A 27409-nucleotide genomic window follows, 5' to 3' on the forward strand; every position below is an offset into this window, starting at 1 on the left:
CTATTCATCCTTGTTACAATGTTAACTATTTTCGGACTATCGGGCCTTAGACTATCGGGCCTTTAGACTATCGGGCCCTTAGACTATCGGGCCTTTAGACTATCGGGCCTTTAGACTAACGGGCCTTTAGACTAACGGGCCTTTAGACTATCGGGCCTTTAGACTATCGGGTCTTTAGACTATCGGTCCCTTAGACTATCGGGCCTTTAGACTATCGGGCCTTTAGACTATCGGGCCCTTAGACTATCGGGCCTTTAGACTATCGGGCCTTTAGATTATCGGGCATTTGGACTATTGGGCCTTTAGACTATCGGGCATTTAAACTATCGGGCCTTCGTTATATAAGGCGGTCACTGACATTCGTTATGTAAACAAGACATTACTTTATATCAGTGATACAGATTGTTTAAGTTGTTGTTGACGTCGAGTCCCTTATGCTCCACTTCATCTCCAGGGTTGAAGTGTTGCGTGACAGCGTAAATATTGAAAACACAGCAATATACAATTTAACGGAAACGATCGCATCCTCTACAGGGAAAAAGGAGACGGTCGCTTGTTGATAAATACCGTTCCACAAAGGGAATAGAATACTTATTACACCGTACGATACAGAACGACTATACACTTGGTACACTTCAAATGATGTCACGGAAATGTCTTTTCAGCTTCAGCACATTTTCCTCCATAAGGATGACTTTCCTGTTGATGTCATTAAATTTGTGAAAAGGTTTATGACCAGCATGGATTCATGGTATATAATAATCTTTAAATAAATCGTTATTGAAAAAAACGTTGTTTCACTGAACTTTATTGAAATTTCTTCCATATCGCTGGGATACCGTGATACTTATGTAATGCGTTCATTGATACTATGAACTACACTAAAGGTTCAGTTATACTTTCTGTCTTGTTTGTCACAACATTACACATATCACCAGAGATTTGGTTTGTTTGGTTTGTTTTTGTTTAACATCCTTTTAACAGCAAGGGTCATTTAAGGACGTGCCAGGTTTTAAAGATTGAGGAAAGCCGGAGTACCCGGAGAAAAACATACAACCAGGAAAACATTTCATGACTCATGTGTGCTGCAATATCACGTAAGACTAACCCAGGTCCCTAGAATGTTAACATTTCAAATCAAAAAATCAGTTTTATAATTGTGGTCTCTAAGATATGACTTAAACTAAGTTTTAAACTATGGGGAGATAATCTAGTATTATAATTCAGTTAAAAAATCCTTTATAGAAATCACAACAGTATCCTTTACCTCGGTTGATGTTTGTGTGAGAGACAATTCCCTTCAAACTCTGTAACATTTTCTGATAACCAAGCTTACAAGCTTACATTGTTATACGATTGCTTCCTAAGATAAAGGATCATATACAAACTTGCTTGCATACAAGTTAATCAATGTTTTCATAATATTCATTTACAACATAAGGTTATCTTACTCCCATATATGTAAATCATGATCAATACATTAATAGTGTAGTCAATGTGGTTCTGTAAGTTATAATTTGATATAGCCATTTATACTCTGTTTGCGTATTATATCAAGAATATATATATATTGAAAAGTTCTTCTGATTCTAAATAATTTATGACAAAGGCACAAAGTGAACCAATAATGATATATTTCAATGCACTCATAAATAAATAAAATTGAAATGAAATGGCTTGGACACGATGTACAACCATCGGAAAATCCAGCCGTGATCTGTCGCACTCCAATTAGGCCGAAACTATATGGTAAAACAAGTTCCTAGAGTCCCAGTTAGTGTAATGGTAGTTCGGACATGGAAGTGTTATATTCTTTTCCACGGTGATTTTACTACACCAAGTATTCCAGTTGACAGGTGGCGAGTTGTTATACCGGGTGAGTACAGTAGGTTATATAAATAATAGTGCGTGTATTATCATATCATTGTCTCCGACTCTGACATAATATGGAAACAGTTCATATTACAAAATAATACCTGGTGTTGGAATCACATTAGGCTGTAGTTGTTGATAGAGATGAAGACGTCTCTTCGGTATACAGTATATGAACATAACAATGGATGTAGTATATGGAATAATGTGTCTTCTGTTGAAGATAATATCAATGAAATAAAACGTCTCTTCTCAGATGTTAAAGATGATATGACGTTTTTTCTGTTGTAAATATTGGAACTTCTGTTAATGATACTCCAGTATATGGGAAAACACAGCACATAAACTATTAAATTAAAGTCGACAAAATGTTACAATAAGGATGGGTGTATTACGAATCCTCTTCGAAAACCGGAGGTGGCTTTATGGATTGTAACCGTGGATATATTGGTGTTTGTTGGTACGATGGTGGTATGTCAGTGGGACTGCCGCTGGTGAAGGAACTGGTGATAAACTGGTGACCTGAGAAGAACTTCTTTCATATTTTTCTTGTTTAAAATCTCAAATACTACTATATATAGGCTCTGCTGTTGAGAGTTCTTTAATCGAGGATTCCATAGATATTTGTCCATTTTTTTTGTAATTTACTTGGAATATTTACTCTGGAATAATTTGGATTTTTTTGTTGAAAATTGTGCTCAAATGAGTAACAAGTGATATTTATCCAGATTAAAAATCACTATTCTGTTGCAATTAAACAGAAGTAACTTGACCAAACGTGCAATTTACGCTTGTTTTGCCGAAATTAGCAGGTAGCTTTACAAATTAAATGTCAAAATCAAGACCCAAGGATAGCCATGATATATATTAACAATTGGCCAATTTACTTCTGTTTAACTGCAACAGAATAGTGATTTTGAATCTGGATAAATATCACTTGACTTACTATTTACATAAACCTTTAAAAAGTGCTTTGAATCCATTTTTCGCTCGTCTTTTAACTTGCTCACGAATCGAAATACCGATGGTGCAATGAGGTGTGACGAGTCAAACAGATCTAGAGGTACACACTCGTACGATGACAAACCTTAATTTGTTTGCCCCGATTTAAAACGTTTATTTTACAATTATAAAATCGCTTTTAATATTTTTAGAAAATGTAAATATACAGATATTCACAAAAATCATTATTGATAAAAGAGGTTGTATCAATCGGAAGAAATTGCTAAGAAAAGAAACTATATTAGATTTGAAGGGGACACGTTGGAATACATGAGAAAGTTCGGAATTGTGACAAAGTGTCATCACCTAAAGCTGGTCCCGAAATTAGTAAAAAAAAAAAAATACATAATCATTTTAAAGGATTGGCCGCTGAGGCTAGCGAGGTAACTGGTGTTTGTGAATGATAATTTTGCGCCATTGTTTGAATAATTAGACTGTCCTATCGTAAAAAAAATAAAATAAAGAATCGCCTGATTAAAAATACTGGCAAAAATTAATACAGTTATGCAGTGTAAACAATATCGTTTAGGCATTAACCAAAAAATCCGATCTGTATATCTCTAACCCGTACTCCACGTTGTATCTTAATTGCTGTTTTATATCAATATGATGTATTGTGTTGTTTATAGTATGTACTTATGGCCCGTATGGTCCACCGTCAATACAGAAATTGAAAGAAAACTGAAAATTGTTAAGAATGATACACGGACACAGCCGAATGACGCCACGCGGGTACGAGTGACGTGTCCGCCAAGCGTTCTGCTTACGAAACGGCACTGTACTGTTTATTGGAATAAACAATTGTCATTGTCAATCGAAACATATTCATTGTTGTAGGACCTAATGAATTGTAATGTTATTGATTTGCACTAATTTAGGCATTAAATAAAGAATATTTGTATATGCCATCATGTGACTATGTTATTGTTTATTATTTTGTTATTATTATGGGAGAAGTTGTTTACAATTTGGTAAAACTTGCTAACTAATCCCTTTGTCATGTTTGTATGTCAATAAAATATGTTTAAACTAAAACAATTAAAAATTAAATAAACAGAGATGCGGATAGATTTTCGTCCTAGTCCTAGTTTTATGATATATTAAAGAATGGTATCTATTGATTAATATGTTATAACCTGAAATAGGTATTGCTCGAATAAAGAAATGTAGTCGAATTTGAAATGTATCTCGTGAATCAGAAATGGTGTGAAACCGTGAAACGAATTGATTATGTATGAATAGTGTGTATTTTTAGTTAAATAACAGATGGGTATACAACGACATGTAACTATAGGGACGGGTAAATCACACATGCTGTATCACGCGGAGTCACGGATAGTACTCTGTGAAATCTTTGAGACAGCTGTCTTGCTGTGATCTAACGGTCTATAAAGCTCCCTAATCATTGTTTATTAGTAGCATTACAGAGATACACTTAAAACCTAAACATAAGATGCATGATAAAGTCATAATTTCAATGAACTACACTCAAGTGTAAAGTAATAATCAACAATATTCAACAAACTCCATTGAAAATTTGATTTAATTTGTCTAATTCATTTATCACACTCTCAAGTTATATCAATCACCAGTCATCAGTTAATTCGTCATTTACCAAAGTTATGACACGTTAATTACAAAAAACATACATTTTCACGTACACAATTTAATATAATAATGCTGCTTCTCTGGACCTGGCTTCAAGTATGAAATATTTTCATGTTTATATTGTCGACTTAATAGAGATCCAAACAGTACCGTTACTAGTTACGATAATAACCCTAATTAAGATATAATACTACGATGGCCGACAAAACACATTTTCTGAAATTGGTTTTTGTCATGACAAATGATTAAGTACAAATAATTATGTACAAAGCGCTTTTTCTGAAAAAAAGTTTTTGTCTTGACAAATAAATATGTACAAAACTGACCATGTTGTTCCCCAACCCTCTGTTTTAAAAGAAACCTCCAGATCTGAGGTGTGCAATTTATCCTCATGACCAGGAATTCAAGAATGTTAGAATGAGGCCGCATGGTATTTACACGCATGTGTTTCCTCTGTATCCGTGTGTGTTAATGTTACAATAAATGAATATCGTACGTGTAATTGCGTCTCGCTATATCGATACTTTGTTTCATAACATTACTTATTAGGTCTACATCTGGTCATGATGATAAATTGCACAGCTCATATTTGGAGGGTTCCATTAAAACTAAGGTTTGGGGAACAACCCTGACAGTTTTGAAAATGTTTTCTGTACATAATCATTTGTACATAATTATTTGTCATGACAAAATATGTATTTAGAAAACGTGTTTTGTACACAATTATATAGAATATTTAGGTACAAAAAACCAGTTTGTAGCAGTATGTTTTTGCCGGCCGCTGCCGGCAATCGTATAATACAGTCATTTAAAGACAAATATATGTAAAATGCTTCATTAATTTATTTGTCTATGACGTGTTAAGAAGTATAACCTCACACCATATGTTGGGATTTCCCCGCCATTTCTCTGATCTAAATTTAGAATGAGAATTTCTTTTTAAAGCTGTTTCCCCTTTTCCCCATGCAAGGATAACACAAATTTATATTTCGTATCTCTAAATATTTCAGAAAATTTGAGTTCATATATCTTGTAATAATATGAAATATAGAGATGAGTTTTAATCATTTAACACATGGTGTTGATTTCAATATTAAACTGACTGAATCGATTTAACAGAAACCCACTCGTGATTCACTCGAGTGTAAACTTTCAGTGCCTCAAGTCTATTTATAGCCGAGGAAACACGTCTTGTGTGTGTATATATAAGGTCGCACATGTACATCGTCCTATACTATTGTACAGTAACTCTGGTACACACATCCTCACCATGAACACACAGCGTGCTGTCAGACTGGTTATGAAGATGCCACTACATACACAACAACACAACTCGATACGGAGTCTACAGACGATGTAAGTAGTCTATTTAACGGATCATTTTCGGGGGTTATGTTTTTCTAAGTTTTGTCGTTTTAAGATATTTTGTCCCATGTGTATTGACGTTAGTGTGTGTTTTTTTTGTCCCCACGTTGGTATGTTGTCACCGTATGCAGCTATTTGCTTACGGTTTGGCAAGCCAAGTTGTCATTTATTACGGAGCATCGTTGATCCAGGAATTTTCCAAATTATATCAGATATCTTATAATTTAAGCTTTATAAGATATCTCAAATAATAAATAAGATATCTTATCATTATTTTTTTCTTCTTATAAAGTTTAAATAAGATACCTTATAAACATATACGATATCTCATATATTATATGGGATATCTTATTTAATTTGGTAAGATACTGGATCATCATTGCTCCACGAATAAATGACAACTTGGCTTGCCTTGTTATGCAGTAGTATATTCTCCTTGTGACATTTGATTAAGTATGTGTGGGTAGACCTAATGTTATGAACACAACAACGATTTTTAATTCCTTATGATAAAGACACCGTCCTATTGGTCCTTTAATTCTGAGCTTTGTTGAATTAGATGTTGAAAGGAAATACGAAAACTAACGTAAATTCTATGATATTATATATAATTATGATTTATAATTACATTAATTTCTACGATATTTACAGGGTCACTGTAAACCCTGCCGTGGAGGCCACGCCCCCTACAATGCCCACTATTATGATTTATAATTACATTAATTTCTATGATATTTACAGGGTCACTGTAAACCCTGCTGTGGAGGCCACGCCCCCTACAATGCCCACTATTATGACGACTTGGCGGACGTTACAGGAAAAGAACTGGTATACAACTCAGGGTCACCAACAGTCACAAACCTTTGATACGTTCGGCTCAGCCGGGAAAAAGATTCTAGGTATGTTTAACATGTTATCACTTTATATTTTACACGTCCAATGTTCAGATTGTTGTTGGAGAAGCAGATAATTTTTGTCTTACTTATCAATTATGTCCGTGTAAATCTAAACTTTTATTATGAAAAATGTACATTAACTAAAATAAATTGGCATTAAAACCAAGTCTACATAAAAAGAGACTGACAGATGGAGTATTTACAATGTGACTCCTACTTTTTTTTTATACAGTTAACTAACATTTGTTATTTGCAATTGACTAGTTTTTTTTTAAATTTGTTTTCAGGAACACGGTACCTTGGCGTTTCTGAAGAAATCCCGAGATCTGAAAGTGAACAATTAAGTATGCTACAAAACTTTGGAAGTTTTACATTGAAGTCACAACGGCTGTGATGTGTATTTAGATAAATGTTGTTCTCTGGTTTGGAGTCGCACCAACTGTGAAATGTTTGACCGTTTGGTCCTGCCAATCACTTGGACAAACGGGACTGGCTGTTCAAGACTACCTTGAATTTAAAGTTAAAGCCATTGACAGCCATTGATCTTCAAACCTGACGAAATAATGCGATAAACGGTTGTGAGTGTTTAATGTATTCTGTGATAAAATGGTAAGTATTATTGGAAGTAATGTGACTCGTGAAAATCATCTATTTACATAGTAATTAAATATTGTCTGGTGAAGCTGCGGTTCATTGACATGCATAGACGATGTGTTTTGTAACACAGATTTGTTATATGTAATTGTGTACCATGAATAAAATACACACGTAAACATGTCTTTGTTTGTATTTCATTAAAACTGATATTGTATTATATATCGCCTCTGTATACAAGGATCTTACCTGTATCTGGTTATATGATCAATCAATTAATGCAGTTTACTAAAAAAAAGTTACGTCGGCTAGGAGATGGATCCGAATTGTTCACCTGGAAGGTAGCCATGGTAACTGTTACATCACAGACGGTATAATTAGTTAGTTATAAGGCAGTCATGATCAACGTTACATCACAGACGGTATAATTAGTTAGTTATAAGGCAGTCATGATCAACGTTACATCACAGACGGTATAATTAGTTATAAGGTAGCCATGATAACCGTTACATCACAGACGGTATAATTGGTTATAAGGTAGTCATGATAACAGTTACATCACAGACGGTATAATTAGTTATAAGGTAGTCATGATAACCGTTACATCACAGACGGTATAATTAGTTATAAGGTAGCCATGATAACCGTTACATCACAGACGGTATAATTAGTTAGTTATAAGGTAGTCATGATAACCGTTACATCACAGACGGTATAATTAGTTAGTTATAAGGTAGTCATGATAACCGTTACATCACAGACGGTATAATTAGTTATAAGGTAGCCATGGTAACCGTTACATCACAGACGGTATAATTAGTTAGTTATAAGGTAGTCATGATACCGTTACATCACAGACGGTATAATTAGTTAGTTATAAGGTAGTCATGATAACCGTTACATCACAGACGGTATAATTAGTTATAAGGTAGTCATGATAACCGTTACATCACAGACGGTATAATTAGTTATAAGGTAGACATGATAACCGTTACATCACAGACGGTATGATTAGTTATAAGGTAGCCATGATAACTGTTACATCACAGACGGTATAATTAGTTATAAGGTAGTCATGATAACCGTTACATCACAGACGGTATAATTAGTTATAAGGTAGTCATGATAACCGTTACATCACAGACGGTATAATTAGTTATAAGGTAGTCATGATAACCGTTACATCACAGACGGTATAATTAGTTATAAGGTAGCCATGATAACCGTTACATCACAGACGGTATAATTAGTTATAAGGTAGTCATGATAACCGTTACATCACAGACGGTATAATTAGTTATAAGGTAGCCATGGTAACCTTTACATCACAGACGGTATAATTAGTTATAAGGTAGTCATGATAACCGTTACATCACAGACGGTATAATTAGTTATAAGGTAGTCATGATAACCGTTACATCACAGACGGTATAATTAGTTATAATGTAGTCATGATAACCGTTACATCACAGACGGTATAATTAGTTAGTTATAAGGTAATCATGATAACCGTTACATCACAGACGGTATAATTAGTTATAAGGTAGTCATGATAACCGTTACATCACAGACGGTATAATTAGTTATAAGGTAGTCATGATAACCGTTACATCACAGACGGTATAATTAGTTATAAGGTAGTCATGATAACCGTTACATCACAGACGGTATAATTAGTTATAAGGTAGTCATGATAACCGTTACATCACAGACGGTATAACTAGTTATAAGGTAGCCATGATAACCGTTACATCACAGACGGTATAATTAGTTATAAGGTAGTCATGATAACCGTTACATCACAGACGGTATAATTAGTTACAAGGTAGCCATGATAACTGTTACATCACAGACGGTATAATTAGTTATAAGGTAGCCATGATAACTGTTACATCACAGACGGTATAATTAGTTATAAGGTAGCCATGATAACTGTTACATCACAGACGGTATAATTAGTTATAAGGTAGCCATGATAACATTAACCGTTGCAAATTGCCTCGTTTTTTATGATTTCGTCAAAAATCTGTATCACTATAATGAATGATATTATTAGATTAAACGTGAAAAATGCAGTTGGTGTTACGACAATAAATCTTATTTATTTTTCCAGATCAAACTACCTAAGTGGCAGTTCTACTTCCTAAAATATATAATATAAATTATGTTCTTTACAGAGCATTTTCATAGTGTCACTTGTTTCGCACTTGTTGTAAATTAAACAAAAAATTACATTTAAAAAAAAGAGCAAACTTTAAGGAAATTACGGATTTCTATCTGGTAAAAAAGGAAAAATTAAATGAATAAATTAACAATCATCGAATAAAAAGCGCGCATAATTATGTTTAAATGATGTGAAATAAAACATATGTATCTATCACCGACGAATTTCTGTTGATAGAAATGAAACTGACTAGTCTTCATATTTAACATTTTGACGCCACAAGTTACAATATGAGGTAATAAAAATATAGAGGATAAATAAAAAAGAAGAAAAAGGAAAGTAGAAAAACGGGAAAGATATAATGATGCTGACCATTAAAATGACAAATCAGTGAAGGAGCTAAGGGCTAAGTCATTATATGTTTCATACAGTAAATAAACTGTTTTAAGGTTCGTGTCAGAATCCGAAAATAAAATCTACACTAGAATTTGATAAAGCAAAGTGAATTGTGCTGGGCTTCGATAATAATGATAGTTATTTGGCTTGATATTATAATTTTGTCTCGTGACTACGTCGAGACGGCCAAAACAAAGATTTTCTATTCTGATCACGCGGAATTTTTTGGAAACCAAGATAGTAATTGTATACTAAATTGTGAGGATTTATGTCAACTTTACCATGGAAATAGTGTAAGTGAAGGTGTTAGTAATTTGCGGTAAAAATATCGTGGGGGTTACCTTTTGCAAAATCGCTTCTATTTTTCAGTTTAACATTTATATATGGAAACCATGGTTTTCAGAAATTTTAGGTGTGGGAAAACTCATTTTACATATTACAAAAGTGATATTTTTCACTAGAAAAAACGATCACTTTTTCTGATATTTTTCAATAGTGTAAAAATATCACTTTTTCCGATTTTACCAATCAAAACATTGCTTATGGGAGAAGTTTAAAGCTACCCCGGTAGATTTTGCTATACAATGTAATTAACAGAATTTCAAACAGTATCTTCAGTGATATCAAATAAATTTCACATCTCGATAAATACATTTGGTATTACTGAAAACACGGTTAGATATCCTCTATATATTTCCTGTAAACTACACTAACAATGGTACAGACGGTAACATAGCGATCAATTCTATCTAGGAGTAATATAGTTTTAAACGATTTAAAACAATCTCCTCAAAATATTCTGAAATCGGCTTAATTTCCACCATATACATGATACAGAAATAACAAAACAGGAAAATAACAATTGAGACATTTATTAATAACCCGTATACAATCCCTATAGACAACACTCGACGGTGACTCATTACACCGTAATACAACCTCAAAAAAAAAATAACGGTATAACATAATCACACGAAATCAATCGTTTTACAATCAAGATATTATACAACATTGACACCAAAACACCAAAACACAAATACTTCACAAACATCAATTTCAAACAAATAATCTAAAAGTATAAATATAGATATATATAATCCCCTAAAAAACACACACGCAATTATCTCCACTCTTCAATCCATCGAATACCACCGGTTAATTACAGTGAACATCGCCATAAGTACACAGTACACTCACTAAGTGTATCCGACGATGTCTTCTATTGAATATAAAATCAAATCATGGTTATCTCCCTTTACACCTCACAACCAATAATACTATTTACAGAAAAGTATGTTTACAATATACCCTGACAAGAATAATGTTTGTAAACAATCAGAGAACCCCCTAGATTTGTTTAACCTCAGTACGGATGTACAGTCTCCGGTATGGTCCCCCGTTAACACACACTAGAAGTGTGGAGAGCAGGCGTATAGATTTATAATATAACTTCCCCGTCATTAAATGCTTCCTTATCATACTTAATAAAACAAACATGGGCATGTAAATATATAAATATATTGGCTATATGTATCTGATATGATCGTTTTAACGGTGTCTTGTAAAGAAGATTTAACATAGACGTACATAACTGTTCAACCTCACCCTTGGTTGTATCCCATTATTGTACTGTTTTAAAACACTACATCAAAACTATTTGTAAAAGTTCCTTGTAAGATAGAATTGCACACTTATGGTTACCTAGGCGGTCAGGCTTCGGTTCCCCGATCAGACTGAATAAGTATGTGGTCACCTGCCCGATCACGTCGGGTTTCTCCGTATTCCCTGGTTTCATTCCCCAGTAAGATCCCTCGCGCGCTTCAATCCGGGCCGACAAGGGTGATTAATACCAGTTGATACATTTCATTTTGAAATTGTTGTAAAATAAATAATTTACATTTTAGAATGAAACTTACATCATCCTAAAAGTTCATGTTACTGTTAACGGTACACAACATCTCTAACCTATTACAGCCTACTTTCTACCCTACACTGTAAATGTTAATTGGTTTATACTGTCTTCTTTTGTTTGTAAACGTTTTGTCTTTAATCTTCGCATCATCTTTTTTGTCGCTGTTATCGGTAAATTTGTTGGTGCTGGTTTCAAAATCGACGGCACCTGGGCAACCATAAAATCTCCGAAAATTGGTTGTCTGTCCAATAACACTGGTTCATGTTTTAATAGTTTCCTGAATATTTCCAACTGCTTCGATCCTGAGAGAAAAGGTGAAAATGTGTTATAACAGTGTTTAATTATGTTGTCTCTTTCTGCTTCAGATTTAATATCAACTGTATCTAGAACTAGATATATATTATTTAGATATTTAAAAAAACAAACCTTTAATTGTCTTCCCCACTGTGTTGAAGGTGTCCATTTCACCTGGTCTGACCTGACCGTCCTGACGAAGTGCGCCACACACCCTCAACATATCTTCCGAGGGGGCGTGGTCGCCCTTGTGGATTTTACTTGGTACTTGAGCGGGGAACTGTATGAGTAAAATATTCAGAGTTAATTTACTAATAACAGATATACATAGCAATGTTTTGTCGGGAAATGGTACATAGAATAGCTTCTGTTTTGTTTGGTAGATAATTGTTTAACGTCCTATCAACATCTAAGGCTATTTTATATTGTCCTTTCAATTCAAGATAATTAAAATATTGATATCATGGGGAAATGATCTGATGTAAAATAACATAATCTGAATTGATATAACCACAATAAGAACACTTTAATAGTTGACATACTTACAATGTTTGAAAACGTCTACTGATGTCTTTCCGTGTCGATACGATCATGTGCCTCAATAGATTACTACATGTAGCGTTCATGGTTTACAATTATATCTGAGCTCTCTCGTATATCGTGGTTACAGACAGAAGTGTTCAGTCAAAATAAGCCTAATGGTTTAGTACACAACAGTCTGAATATAAACAATGAATGAACAACAGAAATGATCGTACGATATCGCGTGTCAAGTTAAGCAGCCTCTAAATATGTTGGGGTTTTACCTTCCCTGCCTTGAAGGGATGGACACGTGCGAATATTAAGCTAAAACTCGGAATATCAATATATAAACATGTTCTATGTATAGAATTCTGGCAATTTTTCCAGTTTTCAGCAGAAAAACTATATATAGAGTTTAGAAATACCATGTTTATTTTGATATATCTGTACATAATGATGGTAACATAGAAACATATTAATATGAAACTAGAAATACTGGGATTTTAAATCTAACAATATGTACTTATATTGGTGTTAGATTAAATATATATACATTTGTATGTTGTTAATTCGTGATTGATATTAATATTACTATTCTCGATCCAAGTTTACATAAAATATCACGAATTTACAATCGAACTTCCTTTACATTTCACAACCAATACATGCGACATTGCATATTAAATATTATCTTAATCATTCAGCCTATATAAACATGTATAAGCGTGGGTTTTATGTTAGATTGACAATCATGTGCGTTTGTTCGGAAGATTGATAATCATGTGTGTGTTTGTTTGAGTTAAATAGGACAATCATGAATAGTAAACTGTATAAAACGTCTTTGTTACTGTCATCCGTTTGATGACAAAGCCTTTTCTATACATAAGTTTTGTTAAACGTGTTTTAAATGAATGCGGGATGAGTTACTTATGGGATATATAATAGTCTTCTGAATGTAATCCACTATGGCTAAAAACATTTTATTAAGTTAAGACTTTATGACCAGTACTTACAGAAATGGCAGAGTGATGGACACAATTCATCAAAGGCTATATGTTATAGAGTTTTTAAGGATAACTGTCATTTTAAAAGTTATTTACATACTTTGATAAAGATTGAGTCATTTTTTCGTTAATTTCGTACAACTAACCATCAATTTATCAGATTGAGTGTAAGGAAAGAACATGTTCACATTGTAATCGTCAACAAATTTGTGATGAATTTCATGATTTACTTGAATGTACAATATCATCTGCTCATAGAATTTTATATATAGACAAATACTGTTGGTCAAGACCAAATATCATTAATTTTAACGAACTCATGAATATAACTAAAGTTAAAACACCAATCAAAATGTTACTTTTATCAGAATACTTAATAACATTATATGTCCTGCTTACTAAAAATGAAAATGTTTTATTTTGAAACAGTGCCATGTATCAACTACGAGCACTACTTTAATTGTATATGTTTTATTGTCAATATGTTTTTCTCTATACCTCATGTCAGTACATTTGCCTGTGAAAAGAGAAGAAAACAAATTTGTATTTGATTTGATGTGTTTGTTTGTTTGGGTTACGGATAATCTAGATAGTGTGTGTTTGTTTGGGTAATGTATAATCTAGATAGTGTGTGTTTGTTTGGGTTACGGATAATCAAGATAGTGTGTGTTTGTTTGGGTTACGGATAATCAAGATAGTGTGTGCTTGTTTGGGTAATGTATAATCTAGATAGTGTGTGTTTGTTTGGGTTACGGATAATCTAGATAGTGTGTTTGTTTGGGTTACGGATAATCTTGATAGTGTGTGTTTGTTTGGGTTACGGATAATCAAGATAGTGTGTGTTTGTTTGGGTTATGAGTAATCTAGATAACGTGTGTTTGCTTGGGTTATGTATAATCTAGATGGTGTGTGTTTGTTTGGGTTATGAGTAATCTAGATAGTGTGTGTTTGTTTGGGTTATGGGTAATCTAGATAGTGTGTGTGTTTGTTTTGGTTATGTATAATCTAGATAGTGTGTGTTTGTTTGGGTTACAGACAATCTAAATAGTTTGTGTTTGTTTGGGTTACGGATAATCTAGATAGTGTGTGTTTGTTTGGGTTATGAGTAATCTAGATAACGTGTGTTTGCTTGGGTTATGTATAATCTAGATGGTGTGTGTTTGTTTGGGTTATGAGTAATCTAGATAGTGTGTGTTTGTTTGGGTTATGGGTAATCTAGATAGTGAGTGTGTTTGTTTTGGTTATGTATAATCTAGATAGTGTGTGTTTGTTTGGGTTACAGACAATCTAGATAGTGTGTGTTTGTTTGGGTTATGGGTAATCTAGATAGTGTGTGTTTGTTTGGGTTATGGGTAATCTAGATAGTGTGTGTTTGTTTGGGTTATGGGTAATCTAGATAGTGTGTGCTTGTTTGGGTTATGGGTAATCTAGTGTGTGTACGTGTGTAAACTATCACTGATTTTACCAATCAAAACATTGCTTATGGGAGAACTTTTAAGCTACCACGGTAGACTTTGCTATACAATGAAATTAACAGAATTTCAACCAGTATCTTCAGTGATACCAAATAAATTTCACAACTCGAGAAATACATTTGGTATTACTGAAAACATGGTTAGATATCCTCTATATATATCTCCTATAAACTACACTAACAATAGACAGTAACATAGCGATCAATTCTATCTAGGAGTAATATAGTTTTAAACGATTTAAAGCAATCTCCTCAAAATATTCTGAAATCGGCTTAATTTCGATCATATACATGATACAGAAATAACAAAACAGGAAAATAACAAGTGAGACATTTATTGATCACCCGTATACAATCCCTAAATACAACACTCGACAGTGACTCATTACACCGTAATACAACCTCAAAAAAAATAACGGTATAACATAATCACACGAAATCAATCGTTTTACAATCAAGTTATTATACAACATTGACACCAAAACACAAAATCACAAATACTTCACAAACATCAATTTCAAACAAATAATCTAAAAGTATAAATATAGATATATATAATCCCCTAAAAAAACACACGCAATTATTTCCACTATTCAATCCACCGGATACCACCGGTGGATTACAGTGAACATCGCCATAAACACTAATGACGATGTCTTCTATTGAAGATAAAATCAAATCATGGTTATCTCCCTTTACACCTCACAACCAATAATACTATTTACAGAAAAGCATGTTTACAAAATACCCTGACAAGAATAATGTTTGTAAACAATCAAGGAACCCCCTAGATTTGTTTAACCTCTTCACTACGGATGTACAGTTTCCGATATGGTCCCCCGTTAACACACTAGAAGTGTGGTGAGGAGGCGTATAGATATATAATACAACTTCCCCGTCATTAAATGCTTCCTTATCATACTTAATAAAACAAACATGGGCATGTAAATATATAAATATATTGGCTATATGTATCTGATATGATCGCTTTAACGGTGTCTTGAAAAGAAGATTTAACATAGACGTACATAACTGTTCAACCTCACCTTTGGTTGTATCCCATTATTGTACTGTTTTAAAACACTACATCAAAACTATTTGTGAAAGTTCCTTGTAAGATAGAATTGCACACTTATGGTTACCTAGGCGGTCAGGCTTCGGTTCCCCGATCAGACTGAATAAGTATGTGGTCACCTGCCCGATCACGTCGGATTTCTCCGTATTCCCTGGTTTCATTCCCCAGTAAGATCCCTCGCGCGCTTCAATCCGGGCCGACAAGAGTGATTAATACCAGTTGATATATTTCATTTTGAAATTGTTGTAAAATAAATAATTTACATTTTAGAATGAAACTTACATCATCCTAAAAGTTCATGTTACTGTTAACGGTACACAACATCTCTAACCTATTACAGCCTACTTCGATCCTACACTGTAAATGTTAATTGGTTTAAACTGTCTTCTTTTGTTTGTAAACGTTTTGTCTTTAATCTTCGCATCATCTTTTTTGTCGCTGTTATCGGTAAATTTGTTGGTGCTGGTTTCAAAATCGACGGCACCTGGGCAACCATAAAATCTCCGAAAATTGGTTGTCTGTCCAATAACACTGGTTCATGTTTTAATAGTTTCCTGAATATTTCCAACTGCTTCGATCCTGAGAGAAAAGGTGAAAATGTGTTATAACAGTGTTTGATTATGTTGTTTCTTTCTGCTTTAGATTTAATATCAACTGTATCTAGAACTAGATATATATTATTTAGATATTTTAAAATACAAACCTTTAATTGTCTTCCCCACTGTGCTGAAGGTATCCTTGTCACGTGGTCTGAATTGACCGTCCTGACGAAGTGCGCCACACACCCTCAACATATCTTCCGAGGGGGGCGTGGTCGCCCTTATGGATTTTACTTGGTACTTGAGCGGTGAACTGTATGAGTAAAATATTCAGAGTTAATTTACTAATAACAAATATACATAGCTATGTTTTGTCGGGAAATGGTACATAGAATAGCGATTGTCTGGTTTGGTTTATTATTGTTTAACGTCCTATCAACATATAAGGCTATTTTAAATTGTCCTTTCAATTCAAGATAATTAAAATATTGATATCATGGGGAAATTATCTGATGTAAATTAACATAATCTGAAATAATATAACCACAATAAGAACACTTTAATAGTTGACATACTTACAATGTTTGAAAACGTCTACTGATGTCTTTCCGTGTCGATAAGATCACGTGCCTCAATAGATTACTACATGTAGCGTTCATGGTTTAATATTATATCTGAGCTCTCTCGTGTATCGTGGTTACAGACAGAAGTGTTCAGTCAAAATGAGCCTAATGGCTTAGCACACAACAGTCTGAATATAAACAATGAATGAACAACAGAAATGATCGTACGATATCGCGTGTCAAGTTAAGCAGCCTCTAAATATGTTGGGGTTTTCCTTCCGTGTCGTGAAGGATGGACACGTGCGGATATTAACAGAAACTCGGGATATCATTTTATAAACATGTTCTATGTATAGAATTCTGGCAATTTTTCCAGTTTACAGCAGAAAAGCTATATATAGAGTTTAGAAATACCATGTTTATTTTTATATATCTGTACATAATGATGGTAACATAGAAACATATTAATATGAAACTAGAAATACTTGGATTTTAAATCTTACAATATGTACTTATATTGGTGTTTGATTACGATATATATATATTTGTATGTTGTTAATTCGTGATTGATATTAATATCACATTCTCGATCCAAGTTTACATAAAAGATCACGAATTTTCAATCGCGCTTCCTTTACATTTCACAACCAATATATGCGACATTGCATATTAAATATTATCTTAATCATTCAGCCTATATAAACATGTATAACGTGGGTTTTATGTTAGATTGACAATCATGTGCGTTTGTTCGGGAGATTGATAATCATGTGCGTGTTTGTTTGAGTTAAATAGACAATCATGAATAGTAAACTGTAGAAACGTCTTTGTTACTGTCATCCGTTTGATGACAAACCTTTTCTATACATAAGTTTTGTTAAACGTGTTTTAAATGAATGCGGGATGAGTTACTTATGGGATATATAATATTCTTCTGAATGTAATCCATTATGGCTAAAGCATTTTATTAAGTTAAGACTTTATGACCAGTACTTACAGAAATGGCAGAGTGATGGACACAATTCATCAAAGGCTATATGTTATAGAGTTTTTAAGGATAACTGTCATTTTAAAAGTTATTTACATACTTTAATAAAGATAGTCATTTTTTCGTTAATTTCGTACAACTAACCATCAATTTATCAGATTGAGTGTAAGGAAAGAACATGTTCACATTGTAATCGTCAACAAATTGGTGATGAATTTCATGATTTACTTGAATGTACAATATCGTCTGCTCATAGAATTTTATATATAGACAAATACTGTTGGTCAAGACCAAATATCATTAATTTTAACGAACTCATGAATATAACTAAAGTTAAAACACTAATCAAACTGTTACTTTTATCAGAATACTTAATAACATTATATATCCTCCTTGATAAAAATGAAAATGTTTTATTTTGAAACAGTGCCATGTATCAACTACGAGCACTACTTTAATTGTATATGTTTTATTGTCAATATGTTTTTCTCTATACCTCATGTCAGTACATTTGCATGTGAAAAGAGAAGAAAACGAATTTGTATTTGATTTGATGTGTTTGTTTGTTTGGGTTACGGATAATCTAGATAGTGTGAGTTTGTTTGGGTTACGGATAATCTAGATAGTGTGTGTTTGTTTGGGTTACGGATAATCTAGATAGTGTGTGTTTGTTTGGGTTACGGATAATCTAGATAGTGTGTGTTTGTTTGTTTGGGTTATGTATAATCTAGACAGTGTGTGTTTGTTTGGGTTACGGATAATCTAGATAGTGTGTGTTTGCTTGGGTTACGGATAATCTAGATAGTGTGTGTTTGTTTGGGTAATGTATAATCTAGATAGTCTGTGTTTGGGTTACGGATAATCTAGATAGTGTGTGTTTGTTTGGGTTACGGATAATCTAGATAGTGTGTGTTTGTTTGGGTAATGTATAATCTAGATAGTGTGTGTTTGTTTTGGTTATGATAATCTAGATAGTGTGTGTTTGTTTGGGTTACGGATAATCAAGATAGTGTGTGTTTGTTTGGGTTATGAGTAATCTAAATAACGTGTGTTTGCTTGGGTTATGTATAATCTAGATAGTGTGTGTTTGTTTGGGTTATGAGTAATCTAGATAGTGTGTGTTTGTTTGGGTTATGGGTAATCTAGATAGTGTGTGTGTTTGTTTTGGTTATGTATAATCTAGATAGTGTGTGTTTGTTTGGGTTACAGACAATCTAGATAGTTTGTGTTTGTTTGGGTTACGGATAATCTAGATAGTGTGTGTTTGTTTGGGTTACGGATAATCAAGATAGTGTGTGTTTGTTTGGGTTATGAGTAATCTAAATAACGTGTGTTTGCTTGGGTTATGTTTAATCTAGATAGTGTGTGTTTGGTTGGGTTATGAGTAATCTAGATAGTGTGTGTTTGTTTGGGTTATGGGTAATCTAGATAGTGTGTGTGTTTGTTTTGGTTATGTATAATCTAGATAGTGTGTGTTTGTTTGGGTTACAGACAATCTAGATAGTTTGTGTTTGTTTGGGTTACGGATAATCTAGATAGTGTGTGTTTGTTTGGGTTATGGGTAATATAGATAGTGTGTGTTTGTTTGGGTTATGGGTAATCTAGATAGTGTGTGTTTGTTTGGGTTATGGGTAATCTAGTATGTGTACGTGTGTAAACTATCACTGATTTTCCAATCAAAACATTGCTTATGGGAGAACTTTTAAGCTACCACGGTAGACTTTGCTATACAATGAAATTAACAGAATTTCAACCAGTATCTTCAGTGATACCAAATAAATTCCACAACTCGAGAAATACATTTGGTATTACTGAAAACATGGTAAGATATCCTCTATATATATCTCCTATAAACTACACTGACAATAGATAATAGCATAGCGATCAATTCTATCTAGGAGTAATGTAGTTTTAAACGATTTAAAACAATCTCCTCAAAATATTCTGAAATCGGCTTAATTTCGATCATATACATGATACAGAAATAACAAAACAGGAAAATAACAATTGAGACATTTATTGATCACCCGTATACAATCCCTAAGTACAACACTCGACAGTGACTCATTACACCGTAATACAACCTCAAAAAAAAATAACGGTATGACATAATCACACGAAATCAATCGTTTTACAACCAAGTTACTATAATATATTCAGACAAAAAAAATACGAAAACATGAATACTTTACAAACAACTATTTCAAACAAATAATCTAGAAGTTTATATATATGAAATCCCAAAAGACACACCCAATATTTCCACTCTTCAATCCACCGAATACCACCGGCTGATTACAGTGAACATCGCCATAAGTACATAGTACAATCACTAACGGCGATGTTTTCTATTGAAGATAAAATCAAATCATGGTTATCTCCCTTTACACCTCACAACCAATAATACTATTTACAGAAAAGTATGTTTACAATATACCCTGACAAGAATAATGTTTTTAAACAATCAAGGAACACCCTAGATTTGTTTAACCTCCTCAGTACGGATGTACAGTCTCCGGTATGGTCCCCCGTTAACACACACTAGAAGTGTGGAGAGCAGGCGTATAGATTGATAATATAACTTCCCCGTCATTAAATGCTTCCTTATCATACTTAATAAAACAAACATGGGCATGTAAATATATAAATATATTGGCTATATGTATCTGATATGATCGCTTTAACGGTGTCTTGTAAAGAAGATTTAACATAGACGTACACAACTGTTCAACCTCACCCTTGGTTGTATCCCATTATTGTACTGTTTTAAAACACTACATCAAAACTATTTGTAAAAGTTCCTTGTAAGATAGAATTGCACACTTATGGTTACCTAGGCGGTCAGGCTTCGGTTCCCCGATCAGACGTGAATGAGTATGTGGTCACCTGCCCGACCACGTGAGTTTTCTCCGTATTCCCTGGTTTCCTTCCACATTAAGATTCCTCGCGCGCTTCAATCCGGACCAACAAGAATAATAATACCAGTTGATATTACTCATTTTGCAATTGTTGTAAAATAAATAATTTACATTTTAGAATGAAACTTACATCATCCTAAAAGTTCATGTTACTGTTAACGGTACACAATATATCTAACCTATTTCAGCCTACTTTCGATCCTACACTGTAAATGTTATTTGGTTTAGTCTGTCTTCTTTCGTTTGTAAACGTTTTGTCTTTAATCTTCGCATCATCTTTTTTGTCGTCGTTGTCGGTAAATTTGTTGGTGCTGGTTTCAAAATCGACGGTACCTGGGCAACCATAAAATCTCCGAAAATCGGTTGTCTGTCCATCAACACTGGTTCATGTTTCAATAGTTTCCTGAATATTTCCAACTGCTTCGATCCTGAGAGAAAAGGTGAAAATGTGTTATAACAGTGTTTGATTATATTGTCTCTTTCTGCTTTAGGTTTAATATCAACTGTATCTAGAACTGGATATATATTATTTAGATAATTTTTATTACAAACCTTTAATTGTCTTCCCCACTGTGTTGAAGGTGTCCATTTCACCTGGTCTGACTTGACCGTCCTGACGAAGTGCGTCCCACACCCTCAACGTATCTTCCAAAGGGGCCTTGGTCGCCCTTGTGGATTTTACTTGGTACTTGAGCGGTGAACTGTATGAGTAAAATACAGAAAAATAAGTTAATTTACTATTCTACCATGTTTGCTATGTAACGCCAGTTTTGATTGGTTTAAAACCATGTATTATTTCGTCGAGTCACGGCTGTTACAATTTTATATATCTAAATTTCTCCCGTTTTATGAAAGGTTACTATAGCCGAGTGGGCTAATGGGTTAGTCTTTCAATACATTTTTATCAAGACGCGAGTTCGAATCCTACGGAGGCCCCCTTTTTTAACTTTTTTTTTATCCCTTTTTTAAATTTTCAAAATCAATGCCATATGATAGATGCTCTTGATCGTAGTACTGTATTGCCTGTACATTTCATCAACAAATAATGCAATACTCAGGAAATAAATTACAAGGTTTTCTCGGGGTTTCTTTGCTGTTTTTCTATTAAAAGAGGTCGATCTCAGAACTAAACAGTACATGGTAGAATAGAAATAATCAACTTTGACTCGTGTATTGTTGCAGGATATACAACTCGGACTCGGATATTTTGCAATTTTAATTAATAACAATTGCAAAATATCCTCGTTCTCGTTCTATATTCTGCAACAATACACGAATCATCGTTAATTATTTCTTAAACAACAAATATACATAGCTATGTTTTGTCGGGAAATGGTACATAGAATAGCGATTGTCTGGTTTGGTTGATCATTGTTTAACGTCCTATCAACATCTAAGGCTATTTTAAATTGTCCTTTCAATTCAAGATAATTAAAATATTGATATCATGGGGAAATGATCTGATGTAAATTAACATAATCTGAAATAATATAACCACAATAAGAACACTTTAATAGTTGACATACTTACAATGTTTGAAAACGTCTACTGATGTTTTTCCGTGTCGATACGATCACGTGCCTCAATAGATTACTACAAGTAGCGTTCATGGTTTACAATTAGATCTGAGCTCTCTCGTGTATCGTGGTTACAGACAGAAGTGTTCAGTCAAAATGAGCCTAATGGCTTAGTACACAACAGCCTGAATATAAACAATGAATGAACAACAGAAATGATCGTACGATATCGCGTGTCAAGTTAAGCAGCCTCTAAATATGTTGGGGTTTACCTTCCGTGTCGTGAAGGGATGGACACGTGCGAATGTTAACTAAAACTCGGAATATCAATATATAAACATGTTCTATGTATAGAATTCTGGCAATTTTTCCAGTTTTCAGCAGAAAAACTATATATAGAGTTTAGAAATACCATGTTTATTTTTATATATCTGTACATAATGATGGTAACATAGAAACATATTAATATGAAACTAGAAATACTGGGATTTAAATCTAACAATATGTACTTATATTTGTGTTTGATTAAAATATATATACATTTGTATGTTGTTAATTCGTGATTGATATTAATATTATATTCTCGATCCAAGTTTACATAAAAGATCACGACTTTACAATCGAACTTCCTTTACATTTCACAACCAATACATGCGACATTGCATATTAAATATTATCTTAATCATTCAGCCTATATAAACATGTATAGCGTGGGTTTTCTGTTAGATTGACAATCATGTGCGTTTGTTCGGGAGATTGACAATCATGTGTGTGTTTGTTTGGGTTAAATGGACAATCATGAATAGTAAACTGTATAAACGTCTTTGTTACTGTCATCCTTTTGATGACAAAGCTGTTCTATACATAAGTTTTGTTAAACGTGTTTTAAATGAATGCGGGATGAGTTACTTATGGGATATATAATATTCTTCTGAATGTAATCCATTATGGCAAAAACATTTTATTAAGTTAAGACTTTATGACCAGTACTTACAGAAATGGCAGAGTGATGGACACAATTCATCAAAGGCTATATGTTATAGAGTTTTTAAGGATAACTGTCATTTTAAAAGTTATTTACATACTTTAATAAAGATAGTCATTTTTTCGTTAATTTCGTACAACTAACCATCAATTTATCAGATTGAGTATAAGGAAAGAACATGTTCACATTGTAATCGTCAACAAATTGGTGATGAATTTCATGATTTACTTGAATGTACAATATCGTCTGCTCATAGAATTTTATATATAGACAAATACGGTTGGTCAAGACCAAATATCATTAATTTTAACGAACTCATGAATATAACTAAAGTTAAAACACTAATCAAACTGTTACTTTTATCAGAATACTTAATAACATTATATGTCCTGCTTGCTAAAAATGAAAATGTTTTATTTTGAAACAGTGCCATGTATCAACTACGAGCACTACTTTAATTGTATATGTTTTATTGTCAATATGTTTTTCTCTATACCTCATGTCAGTACATTTGCCTGTGAAAAAAGAAGAAAACAAATTTGTATTTGATTTTATGTGTTTGTTTGTTTGGGTTACGGATAATCTAGATAGTGTGTGTTTGTTTGGGTAATGTATAATCTAGATAGTGTGTGTTTGTTTGGGTTACGGATAATCAAGATAGTGTGTGTTTGTTTGGGTTACGGATAATCTAGATAGTGTGTGCTTGTTTGGGTAATGTATAATCTAGATAGTGTGTGTTTGTTTGGGTTACGGATAATCTAGATAGTGTGTTTGTTTGGGTTACGGGTAATCTAGATAGTGTGTGTTTGTTTGGGTTATGGGTAATCTAGATAGTGTGTGCTTGTTTGGGTTACGGATAATCTAGATAGTGTGTGTTTGTTTGGTTACGGGTAATCTAGATAGTGTGTGTTTGTTTGGTTACGGGTAATCTAGATAGTGTGTGTTTGTTTGGGTTACGGGTAATCTAGATAGTGTGTGTTTGTTTGGGTTATGGATAATCTAGATAGTGTGTGTTTGTTTGGGTTATGGGTAATCTAGATAGTGTGTGTTTGTTTGGGTTATGGGTAATCTAGATAGTGTGTGTTTGTTAGGGTTATGGGTAATCTAGTGTGTGTACGTGTGTAAACTATCACTGATTTTACCAATAAAAACATTGCTTATGGGAGAACTTTTAAGCTACAACGGTAGACTTTGCTATACAATGTAATTAACAGAATTTCAACCAGTATCTTCAGTGATACCAAATAAATTTCACAACTCGAGAAATACATTTGGTATTACTGAAAACCCGGTTAGATATCCTCTATATATATCTCCTATCAACTACACTAACAATGGTACAGACAGTAACATAGCGATCAATTCTATCTAGGAGTAATATAGTTTTAAACGATTTAAAACAATCTCCTCAAAATATTCTGAAATCGGCTTAATTTCCACCATATACATGATACAGAAATAACAAAACAGAAAAATAACAATTGAGACATTTATTGATAAGCCGTATACAATCCCTAAATACAACACTCGACAGTGACTCATTACACCGTAATACAACCTCAAAACAATAACGGTATAGCGGAATCACACGAATATCAATCGTTTTACAAACAAGTTATTATACAACATTTACACCAAAACACAAAAACACAAATACTTCACAAACATCAATTTCAAACAAATAATCTAAAAGTATAAATATAGATATATATAATCCCCTAAAAAACACACACGCAATTATTTCCACTATTCAATCCACCGGATACCAACGGTGGATTACAGTGAACATCGCCATAAGCACTAATGACGATGTTTTCTATTGAAGATAAAATCAAATCATGGTTATCTCCCTTTACACCTCACAACCAATAATACTATTTACAGAAAAGCATGTTTACAAAATACCCTGACAAGAATAATGTTTGTAAGCAATCAAGGAACCCCCTAGATTTGTTTAACCTCTTCACTACGGATGTACAGTTTCCGATATGGTCCCCCGTTAACACACTAGAAGTGTGGTGAGGAGGCGTATAGATATATAATACAACTTCCCCGTCATTAAATGCTTCCTTATCATACTAAATCAAACAAACATGGGCATGTAAATATATAAATATATTGGCTATATGTATCTGATATGATCGTTTTAACGGTGTCTTGTAAAGAAGATTTAACATAGACGTACACAACTTTTAAACCTGGCCCTTGGGTGTATCCCATTATTGTACTGTTTTTAAACACTACATAAAACAAATATTTGTAAAAGTTCCTTGTAAGATAGAATTGCACACTTAAGTTTCACCTAGGCGGCCGGGGTTCGGTTCCCCGATCAGACGTGAATGAGTATGTGGTCACCTGGCCGACCACGTGGGTTTTCTCCGTATTCCCTGGTTTCCTTCCCCAGTAAGATCCCTCGCGCGCTTCCATCCGGGCCAACAAGAGTGATTAATACCAGTTGATATATTTCATTTTGCAATTGTTGTAAAATAAATAATTTACATTTTAGAATGAAACTTACATCATCCTAAAAGTTCATGTTACTGTTAACGGTACACAACATCTCTAACCTATTTCAGCCTACTTTCGACCCTACACTGTAAATGTTAATTGGTTTATACTGTCTTCTTTCGTTTGTAAACGTTTTGTCTTTAATCTTCGCATCATCTTTTTTGTCGCTGTTATCGGTAAATTTGTTGGTGCTGGTTTCAAAATCGACGGCACCTGGGCAACCATAAAATCTCCGAAAATTGGTTGTCTGTCCAATAACACTGGTTCATGTTTTAATAGTTTCTTGAATATTTCCAACTGCTTCGATCCTGAGAGAAAAGGTGAAAATGTGTTATAACAGTGTTTGATTATGTTGTTTCTTTCTGCTTTAGATTTAATATCAACTGTATCTAGAACTGGATATATATATTATTTAGATATTTAAAAAAACAAACCTTTAATTGTCTTCCCCACTGTGTTGAAGGTGTCCATTTCACCTGGTCTGACCTGACCGTCCTGACGAAGTGCGCCACACACCCTCAACATATCTTCCGAGGGGGGCGTGGTCGCCCTTGTTGATTTTACTTGGTACTTGAGCGGGGAACTGTATGAGTAAAATATTCAGAGTTAATTTACTAATAACAAATATACATAGCAATGTTTTGTCGGGAAATGGTACATAAAATAGCTTTTGTTTTGTTTGGTTGATAATTGTTTAACGTCCTATCAACATCTAGGGCTATTTTAAATTGTCCTTTCAATTCAAGATAATTAAAATATTGATATCATGGGGGAATTATCTGATGTAAATTAACATAATCTGAAATAATATAATCACAATAAGAACACTTTATTAGTTGACATACTTACAATGTTTGAAAACGTCTACTGATGTCTTTCCGTGTCGATACGATCACGTGCCTCAATAGATTACTACATGAAGCGTTCATGGTTTACAATTAGATCTGAGCTCTCTCGTATATCGTGGTTACAGACAGAAGTGTTCAGTCAAAATAAGCCTAATGGCTTAGTACACAACAGCTTGAATAAGCAATGAATGAAAAACAGAAATGATCGCACGATATCGCGTGTCAAGTTAAGCAGCCTCTAAATATGTTGGGGTTTTCCTTCCGTGCCGTGAAGGGTGGACACGTGCGGATATTAACAGAAACTCGGAATATCATTTGATAAACATGTTGTTTGTATAGAATTCTGGCAATTTTTCCAGTTTTAG

General features: G+C 33.5%; 4 protein-coding genes and 1 long non-coding RNA gene across 5 annotated transcripts; 1 reads left to right on the forward strand and 4 right to left on the reverse strand.

The window, feature by feature from the left end:
- The first annotated feature begins 5717 nt into the window (after positions 1 to 5717).
- Positions 5718 to 7519, forward strand: LOC117340771. Its single transcript, XM_033902534.1, has 3 exons — positions 5718 to 5838; positions 6589 to 6746; positions 7031 to 7519. Exons 1-3 carry the CDS (start codon positions 5753 to 5755, stop codon positions 7135 to 7137), a joined length of 351 nt encoding a protein of 116 aa, XP_033758425.1. The 5' UTR covers positions 5718 to 5752; the 3' UTR covers positions 7138 to 7519.
- Positions 7520 to 10753: 3234 nt separating this feature from the next.
- Positions 10754 to 12337, reverse strand: LOC117340154. The gene is made up of 2 exons (XR_004535373.1): positions 12236 to 12337; positions 10754 to 12111 (listed from the first exon to the last, which is right to left on the reverse strand). It is a non-coding gene; the product is annotated as an uncharacterized LOC117340154 (long non-coding RNA).
- Positions 12338 to 15422: 3085 nt separating this feature from the next.
- LOC117341157 lies at positions 15423 to 17589 on the reverse strand. Its single transcript, XM_033903003.1, has 3 exons — positions 17297 to 17589; positions 16882 to 17030; positions 15423 to 16757 (listed from the first exon to the last, which is right to left on the reverse strand). Exons 1-3 carry the CDS (start codon positions 17374 to 17376, stop codon positions 16531 to 16533), a joined length of 456 nt encoding a protein of 151 aa, XP_033758894.1. The 5' UTR covers positions 17377 to 17589; the 3' UTR covers positions 15423 to 16530.
- A 2680-nt stretch (positions 17590 to 20269) lies between these two features.
- LOC117341159 lies at positions 20270 to 22933 on the reverse strand. Its single transcript, XM_033903004.1, has 3 exons — positions 22717 to 22933; positions 21739 to 21887; positions 20270 to 21614 (listed from the first exon to the last, which is right to left on the reverse strand). The coding sequence occupies exons 1-3, from the start codon at positions 22794 to 22796 to the stop codon at positions 21388 to 21390; spliced, it is 456 nt and encodes a 151-aa protein (XP_033758895.1). The 5' UTR covers positions 22797 to 22933; the 3' UTR covers positions 20270 to 21387.
- A 2236-nt stretch (positions 22934 to 25169) lies between these two features.
- Positions 25170 to 27233, reverse strand: LOC117341160. Its single transcript, XM_033903005.1, has 3 exons — positions 27046 to 27233; positions 26631 to 26779; positions 25170 to 26504 (listed from the first exon to the last, which is right to left on the reverse strand). Exons 1-3 carry the CDS (start codon positions 27123 to 27125, stop codon positions 26278 to 26280), a joined length of 456 nt encoding a protein of 151 aa, XP_033758896.1. The 5' UTR covers positions 27126 to 27233; the 3' UTR covers positions 25170 to 26277.
- Between the last annotated feature and the right edge of the window lie 176 nt (positions 27234 to 27409).

The sequence above is a fragment of the Pecten maximus genome, chromosome 13 (genome assembly GCF_902652985.1).
Source record: "Pecten maximus chromosome 13, xPecMax1.1, whole genome shotgun sequence".
Taxonomy (NCBI): Eukaryota; Metazoa; Mollusca; class Bivalvia; order Pectinida; family Pectinidae; genus Pecten; species Pecten maximus.